Source organism: Prionailurus bengalensis, chromosome B2 (assembly GCF_016509475.1).
Source record: "Prionailurus bengalensis isolate Pbe53 chromosome B2, Fcat_Pben_1.1_paternal_pri, whole genome shotgun sequence".
NCBI classification, from domain to species: Eukaryota; Metazoa; Chordata; class Mammalia; order Carnivora; family Felidae; genus Prionailurus; species Prionailurus bengalensis.
Genome location: NC_057349.1, coordinates 74,577,239 through 74,586,387, shown reverse-complemented (window position 1 = coordinate 74,586,387; position 9,149 = coordinate 74,577,239). Strand labels below are relative to the sequence as shown.

At 37.4% G+C, this 9,149-nt stretch overlaps 1 protein-coding gene across 6 annotated transcripts in view; it reads right to left on the bottom strand.

The window, feature by feature from the left end:
- Positions 1–282: 282 nt before the first annotated feature.
- The window catches only part of DOP1A (DOP1 leucine zipper like protein A), a 110,225-nt gene continuing 101,358 nt past the window's right edge, over positions 283–9,149 (bottom strand). For 3 of the 6 annotated variants that reach the window (XM_043592991.1, XM_043592993.1, XM_043592992.1), the window contains 6 exons: positions 8,870–9,006; positions 7,923–7,978; positions 6,689–6,853; positions 3,893–4,022; positions 2,867–2,926; positions 283–882 (listed from right to left, as the gene is read on the bottom strand). In XM_043592991.1, the coding sequence (XP_043448926.1) occupies positions 577–882; positions 2,867–2,926; positions 3,893–4,022; positions 6,689–6,853; positions 7,923–7,978; positions 8,870–9,006 (854 nt within the window). In that variant the 3' untranslated portion in view covers positions 283–576. The remainder of the gene's footprint in view (positions 883–2,866; positions 2,927–3,892; positions 4,023–6,688; positions 6,854–7,922; positions 7,979–8,869; positions 9,007–9,149) is intronic. The other 3 variants (XM_043592994.1, XM_043592996.1, XM_043592995.1) reach the window with 1 other exon arrangement.

Here is a 9,149-nt window from a genome sequence, read left to right as displayed (position 1 = left end):
ACCTCGTCACGTAACATCACCAGGAGTTCAGAGTGTGACATGGAGATTGTGCATCTCTACTCTACTCAGGTTGAGATGCTCGTGCTACGTTTATGAGGATGCATAGCCCAGGCTTCAGTTACTCTTTATTCCTCTTAGTGCAGGTATGTGGGAGAACACCTAACTGTCATACTTGACACCAAGCCTCTGCCAGAGAAGCGCCACCATTCTGATACTGGAATGTGGTTAATAATGGAAAAAAGATCCCAACGAGTCTAAATTAAACAAAGCCTGAAACCAACAGCAAAAAATGTGCAGTGTGTATTTTGCAGGTTTAAGACAACTCAGGACAATAAAACAATGGACTATATATGTATATATAGATCTCTCTTAGGCACCATAATCAATATGAGCCAACAATATTTAAACTTGATTCAGGCCACATTCAGACATTTGCTCTTATTTACAAATATTTAAATTAAATACAACCTGAAATGTGTTTTGTTACATACAAAAAAGAAAAAAAAACCTATACAACTCAGAGCAATGTTTGTTTTAAATAATTACATTTAACTAAATGGAACCACTTGTGGTGCTTCAAGTTTTTATGACCCCTTCCAGAAAATCTTTTTCTACCATCTCTTCTATTTTTTGCCTGGCTTTGCTGGAAAAGGGTTTGTGGTTTTCCAGTTTCATGTCCTTATTCGGGAAGGTGTTTGAGTAGAGGATGGGGCTCCCTGAGTGTCCTACACATCGGCTGGTGACTTTGCTGTTGAAGACTTGGCTGAGTACATTGAAGAATGGCAGCAGCTGCTCAATACTGCGCACAGTGCAGATGGTAAGCAGCAAGTGCCCCGGCTCCCAACCCAACGTTCTCCCTGAGTTGTCTTCCTCTGGGTTTTTCTGTAGAAGCACAAAGGGAATTGTTATTATAGAGATACAGTACATGAGAACATTTAAAAGGGTATAAACATCAGCAACAGTTAACAAATACAAATGATGACATCAAGGCTCCATTCCAGACTTGATTAAAATCGTGCTTCTGACTGAAGCATTTTAGTGCCAATTATTAGGTACAGATAGAGGTGTCCAACACTGTAGTAATATTTTCCAACTGGACTGCACAGGTAAGCTTAGCAGAGTCAGTTTTAGATTGAGTCAAATATTAAAAATTTATGTTGTGCTTTGCATATACTCAAAAAGCTCCCAGATTTCTGGATTCCCACTAATGTAGTAACCAAGGACTAAATCATAAAGTGACTGCAGAAGAGGGTTAGAAGAGACAAAAAAGTCTTCTACGTTTCACCATTAGTAACCAGTTAATTCCTTTTCAGCCAAAGGGCTTAAACTTATTACTACAAGATGGTAGCATGGTTTGGAGGAATTATTTTCTGTATGAGAGAAAGGAAAAGAGCACTCAGGAGAGACACTGCCATCTGTTTTTGTGTTGTGTAAACAACATGTGGAGGAGAGCTGCACCTAGAGTCAAAATAACTGGGTTAGTGTCTGGGCTTTGCAATTTAGTGTGGGACATCCTTGGGCAGGATACAGAAAATTCCTCATTTAAAAAGATGGGGAAATATAATCTGTCTTCTGACAAAGAAGTCAAATGAGAGTGCAGGTGAAAACTGTCAACTAAATATAAATGCAGTTAAAATCATTCATTAAAACTAACCAAGAGATTAGTTTAGGAAGCCAGCTGGATTATATGAAGTGGTCGATGTCAGTCTATCTAGGAAAAGTTAGGAGAGAACTGGAGATGTTTTGAGTTTGGGGGGAATCACAGATATAAAAACACACTTAGAATGAAAACAGATGTGAATTGGATAAAAAATGGAAAAATCAGCAGGTGGGACTTAGAAAGCAGAACTGCCATACTGAGGAGTTTGCCTGTTGCTGAGAAACTTGCATTGTTTACCTAATATTTAATATCACTAGTTTCCTAGAGGAGATAGCAGATGCAAAATACAGCTTATTTTCTCGTATGCGATTACAAGGTTTGTCTGCTTATTTAAAAATGAAATCCCGAGAATGGAAAATAGATTTAAATTAAAAAGGAGCAAAAAAATCCTCCAGTTCTCTATGGCCAGAAAAAAAGAAAAAAAGTAATTAACCTCAAAGCTAAACTATAGGATATAGAAAACCTCCTTCCATTCAAGAAAACTTGAATGCTGGTTTTAATGACCATCCTGGGAGACTGACTTTCACATCACGGGCTGCTGTTAAGTGGCTGACCACATCACCTATTAGTCCCCTGAATCAAGCTGCAGTTCAATAGTGATTAAAGGATAAGCAGAGATGAATTTACCCTGAAGGAAAATGCATAATATCCTTGAGAGAGAACTAAGGTAACCTTTTGTTTATATTCCTGCCAAGATGTACATTTTTTTAATTTTTAAGATGTTTTATTTTCGAGAGAGAGCATGAGCAGGGGAGGGCAGAGAGAGAAGATGACACAGAATCAGAAGCAGGCTCCAGACATTGAGTGTGTCTGCACAGAGCCCGTTGCAGGGCTTGAACCCATGAACCGTGAGGTCACGACATGAGCTGAAGTCAGACGCCTAACCAGCTGAGCCTCCCAGGTGCCCCAAGAGGTACCTTTAAGAGAGGGGCTTTTACTAAGCTTGTGACCAATAAAGAGCACACCTGTTTTGGTGTTCTGCTCCTCATCACAACTATACCACCTCCTCAAAAATAAAAGCCAGACATGTTCCCATAAAAATGATTTCTCCTTTAACTTCACCAGTCTACACTTGGAAGACAGACTTCCTTCCTGTTTACCTCTCTTGTACTTGCTGAAATCCACACCTGGGTTTGTGTCTCAATATTTGGTCCAGATGTGGCAACTTTTGCTGCCACATCACAAGCATCAAAAAGCCACCCTCACCTGATGCTTGGTCATCTCCAATCCCTCCAAAATCACTGTCTTAAAGTCCTCCTCCTTGTCCTGTGGAAGGAAAGAGGAGAACTCATAGCCTTTGTTCCAATGAAAAGTATGTTTGGCCATGAAGACCTTGTTTAAAGTGTGGAAAATGCTTTCTAATCAAAATTGTTATCTTATTCTGTGGGACACATTTTAGGCAAAAGGCTGTCTTGTTTATCCCATAGATACAGAGAGGAGTCTTACAAAAATTGTCATTACTAATGAGATGCAGGGATGACAGAAAGTGCATGTGCCTGGGGTCATAATCATCACACAGCTTCTGGGTTTGTCGTCATGATTAGTTTTTCAAACCCCTATGATATTAAAGGGAAAAGTACCTAAACTCTGGACCCAACTTTCATGTCTGCCCTTTTACTTCCTTAAAGATTTAATTTTAAATCAAGTTCCTCAGATCCTTCAAGCGCAACCTCCTCTTTAATCCTCCAGTTCTCTATGGCCAGAAAAAAAAGTAATTAACCTCGAAGCTAAACTCCTTCTCTATTCCATTTCTATAGTTTGTGCAGTGTGGTTTAGTTTAGGGGCTGCTGCCTGATTAGGGGACCCCAGAAGACTGGAAAATTTCTGAGCACTCAAAGCACATACTGCAAATTAAGACTGCAAAATACCTGGGTCATCCCCACACTGTACATTTTGTAACAAAAATTGTTTTTTTTAATTTTGTGATGCTTTATTTTTTTGTAAGTAATCTCTACATTCAACATGGGGCTTGAACTCAACAACCCTGAGATCAAGAGTCGGATGCTCCACTGACTGAACCAGCCAGTTGCCCCTGAAAAAACTTTAATGCAAAAAAGACAAAAGATTTGAAATAAAGGCTCACTGGTGAGCATGCCAAACTCATTATTATTTTCTTGGGTGAAGATCTCTAATTAGCCTGAGGCATACCGAAAGATACAAAATACATAATACATGATATAAATACATTTTACCAATTCTGTCTTCTTACACTTAAAAAGAAGAATGCGGTACCTTTGCCCTTTTCCGAAGAAGTTTTGCTAGTCGAACTACGTAAGGTTTAAATTCTCGTTGATGTATGCCCTGCCTTCGGACTTCCAAACCCGAATCATCGGAGGCTTCTGGGATAAAGGCCCATCGGTACCTATGTACAGAAGAATGGTATCGACACTGGTAAGACAAGATGTGCCATTTGAGACAAGGCCACGTTAAGTGTAGTGGAAAGAACGTGACCCACTGCCTCAACAGATTCCAGTGCCAGCTGTGCCAGGTGCAGCCCCGTCACCTAGGACAGGACTCTCAACCTGACCCTTTTCTTCACCAGCAAATAAAGATACTATTAACCATCTCCTAGAGTTGTAAAGAATAAATGCATATGCAAAGTCTCATCATTGTTCTTCATGAGCACAAAGCCAGTAACTTAAATGATTCCGTCCTCATTTGTTAATTGGCAAAATCCCCACCGTATACTTGGCCAGATGCCCTCCACACAGTAAGGGGGCAAAGAAATGAAAAAAAAAAAAAACATTAAGTAGGACTTCTTTCTCATGACCCTTGTATTTTTGTCTTTAATAAATAAAATTAGTATCTGACTATGGGAAAATTTTGAACAGTATAAAAGGACATACCAAAGAACGGTAGTGTCTCCCCACCACAGGGTCCATCAACATAGCCAGTTTCTTGTGTTGGCATCCAGAATTCATGAATAGAGCACACATGCACAGAGCCAACCTCCTCTTCAGTAAACTTAAAAAACCACGACTGCTGCTTGTGATGATTTAATTAGATTTAATTGTGCTGATTTAGATAACATGTAAAACCCCACTCTAATAAACTACACAGTACTCCAGTGTTGGAATGTACTGACTTAACCAGCCTCCTAGATCGTCTTGTTATTACAAGTAGCACCTCGATGGATACACTTACAATACTGACTTTTTGCGTATCTGACTGTACAGTGGTAGGATAAAAACTTGTAATAGCAGGATTATTGGCTTAAAGAGAATGTGTATTTTGAATTCTGGTAACCACAACTCTGGAGAACTGGACGATATCAATGTACACCTCCAACTGGAGTAAGAATGCTTCTGTTAAGGTTAAAAAGAAATACACTTTTAGATCGTTACCATTATGATCACTATTTATAATTGGAAGTTCTCTTAGGAGCAATGGCTTTTCCACCATTTATAGGCCCTTTTCTGTGAACTCTTTATTCTCTCACTGGCCCATTTTCCTGCTGGGTTACTGATTTGTACATATTAAGCAAGTTAGACGTTTGTCATAAACACCGTAAATATCTTTCCCCAACTTTCTGCTTTTTCCACTTCATGGTATTTTTTTTTGTCACACAGAGACTTAACATCTTTTGCGGTTAAATTATCAAAGATCTTTAACTTCTGAAATATATATCATGTTTAGAAAGATACTAATCTTTCAAGATTAAATTCTCCAGGTCATCATCTACTTTATAGATTTTTTTTAAAATAGTAGTTTTTTAAAAATTATAGTTCTACAGCCTTTTCCATCCTTTTTTTTAGTAACTCTGTCCTAACAGGATGAACTAATTTTGGTTCTGATCATGGAAGCTAACAAGTCAATACGATGAACATACTACTTAATGGTTCTTCCTAGAGCACTGGAGACTAGCTTCTATCACTTTTTTGATGATAAGCATCTCAATAAATTCTGGCCACTTTGCTACAGTTCTGTGTGGGATTCCTTCCTGAATTTCTTCTTTATCAAGAAGTAGGTGTATATGGTTTCCAAATGGAGAAAAAAAAGGAACTGGACTTAATCTAAAAAGAATTTCTAGTTCTTACCATTAAATTTAATGAAAAGTAAACTTGTGAAACAGCAATTTTGGGGGATTTAAGCATGTCCAATATAGAAAACAGATTCTGATGTCTTACTCTTTATCCTATTAATACTCCATTCCAGAAGAATAATATAATACCTTATATATAAATACATATTTGATCATATGGATAAATTCTTAAGTTAGCTATGTTTGATTAATCTTACACAGTTTGCCTATTTAAAAATTTAAATATGAAAAACCATAAATCAGCATTTTTGAACAAAGGCACTTATGAGAATTTATTTCTATTCAGTTTCTCCCTATTCCCCTCTGTTCTCAGTTCCCTATCATCTGAAATAAAAACCTTGATTCCAGTCTTGCCCATGTCTAGTCTTCTGTCCAAACTGCAGCCAAGGTAGTTTCTAAATGCAAGCCTGATAACATCACTGCATTCCTTAGTATGATTCAGTGTCCCTAGGTGAAAGTCCAAATTATCTAATACAGTTTACAAGGCCTTACATAATTCAGCCCCTTTCCAGCCTCTTCTCACAATATTCTGCTCCGGCAATATCGATCTCAGCATTTCAGACAAGCCAGGTCCATTCTAACCTCCCAGACTCCACATGTGCCTCCCCACTCACCACCTCAATATAAATCTGTCCTCATGGCTTAAAGCTAGGTGGGGGTCTTTGCTCTGTGACCTCAACAGTTCCTGCGTGTCAGCTAACAGAACACCCATCATGTGTTCAACTGTGCAATGAACTGGAAGCTAGTGAGCCGTGTATCCCACTGTCTCACATATGGTAGGTATTCAACTTATTAAACTAAATGCTCTAATTTATCCACAGCAACCATTTACTTCCAATAACTGTGTTGAGCCCCCCACCACGTTAGTAAAAATTAAGAACATTTCACTTATACAAAAAAAAACATTTAAGTTAGTCTTAGATGTCAGTGACCAAAGCAAACATACTTTCAAAATATCCATTTAATATCCTTGCTTTTATACTTACATCTGAAACTGAGGAAGATTTTCGGAGGGCAACGCCAGAGCCAAATCCAAAAATTTGCAAGCAGATAGATAGAGGTTTAACCATCGCTGGCTGTTATATGAAGTAGAAAAGCCATTACCTCCTGTGTAGGTTGTCTCCAGACCAGCCACAGAGGGGCCTGAAGTCCTGTAAGCAGGAGGCAGTGTGTCAGCAGCTGAACCCATTTCCTAATAATTCCCAAGGTGCCAGCTAGTATTTTCCTTCTGCTAAGTTTACCAGTAACTGCTGAGCAAGGTCACAACTAAATTAATTTTGCTGTCTTCAAATAAAAAGTTCAGTTTTACTCTTTAAATTTTGAGAATGTAAAAATAGCACAGAAACTTGTGTTACACTCAAGAAATGTAAAAATACTAGCTTGAAACCCAGAGACCTCCCTACTACTTGAGTCTGTGAAAATTGCAGGGGTGGGGGGGTGTCTTTCTATAAAAATAAAGTTATTAGGACAGGGGAACCATTGATCAGAACCATTGATCAGAACCATGATCAGAACCAAAATTAGTTCATCCTGTTAGGACAGAGTTACTAAAAAAAAGGATGGAAAAGGCTGTAGAACTATAATTTTTAAAAAACTACTATTTAAAAAAAAATCTATAAAGTAGTAGATGATGACCTGGAGAATTTAATCTTGAAAGATTAGTATCTTTCTAAACATGATATATATTTCATAAATAAACCTGGCATTGAAGAATAATATATATCCAAGACACATGGTGTTACAGGAAACTTTTCAATTTACACAAAATGGTACAAAAATTCCTACATAAAAAATTATAGTCATATTAATAAACTGCCTTTACTAAAAAGAATACACTTACAGTACATTGAGATCATTCTGGAAGATTGGGACACATGGATACCTTAGTTACAGCTTACCTGCCATGAAAGGTTTTGCTGCATGTTTCATGGATAAGATCTGACCTACCAAAACCAACATGGCTCATGTAACTAAGACATAATTGCTTCAAACTAAATTTGTCTAGAGGACAAAGGCCCTGGGTGTTGACAGTTTAGTCTACTATGATTAAGGAATAAATGAAGCTATATTATTTCCAAATATAATTGATTATGTAGTAACAGACTAATATATAAAGTATTCATATAAAACTATATACTCTCCTAGTTGTAAAGTAACATTCTGGATTATTTTAGGATAATGGACACTGACAAGAAAATATGGAAATATATTACATATTACCGTGAAATATCTTCATCAGCAGTGAGTTCCTGCTCCATCAGTAAAAATACCTGTACCTGAAGACCGTGAAATTCATGTTAAATGTTTAAACTTAATATTTAATTTTTCTTTCAATCTATCTTTAGACTCTGTTTTCATAAATCCAAAAATAAATTTTAGGATACAATCAAATTAAATTATACTGAGTTTGTGGAAGTTAAACTGCAAATCAAGCACACAGCCTTCCTTAATAACTTGACAGAGCTGGGATGAAGCCATGCCTTTTTTTATTTGTCAAGGATGGAACAGAATTACAGTTATTAAAAAAAATATATTAAAGCCAATTTCTTTGTGAGATTATAAATGCTTGGGTTTTCAGAGTTACAGATTCACTTCTCTTCCTTTACTCATGTTCCTTTATCCCCAGGTCCCCAAATGATTTAGATGAGGAAGATGGTAAGACCTGGAGAGAAAGGATTGGTATAGTGGGATTGAGGAAGGTTTTACTGTTTGGGAGATAACAAAATCTTTGTGAAAGTCTCTCTCAAGGAAGCTTAACTAGGGTAAGTGCTACACTTCAAGAGTGAGGACATGCCTTATGTCAGTCCACTGGAATCCAACTAAACCAGCTCTCAGCACCCCAGAGGTTCTGCTATAGGCTGGAACCAGGCCTGGAAGCCATGATAGAGTTACCCATTTGGTGTACAAGAGAATAAATGAAACCAGATCAGATTAAGTAATGATTCACAAGGAGCTAATATTGGGAATGTTAACATATTTGGAAGCTTAAGCTGTATGGAGATGGACTCTGACTTGTTTTACCCTTTTCAACTGTAAAAACGATCAGTAACAAGCTTAACTAGAGTTCAGTTCTCTTCCAAGATTAGTTTATATCCAGTAAGCATGCTGATGCTAATCCCATTGTTTTACAGTTTGGATTTATGACCTGATGATTAGAATTAACTCACAAGTTCTGTAATCATGGTAGGCCAGAGTGAGGTAAGATGTTGTGGAGACATTCTTAAAAGTAATACTCTGAAAAACAGGAACACTTGAGAGTGAAGAGTTGGCACCTGGGGCAAACGGAGACTCTCAACCAATCTCTCTGAAAGAAATGCAGTGTATTTTCAGTAGGTTAATAATTAAAATCATCTTCATGTGAACTTTTCCATATAAGCTAGCCTACTACTTCTCAAACTTTCTGGTGGACTAATGAAAAAAAAAAATTCCCCATAAAACATAAAAATG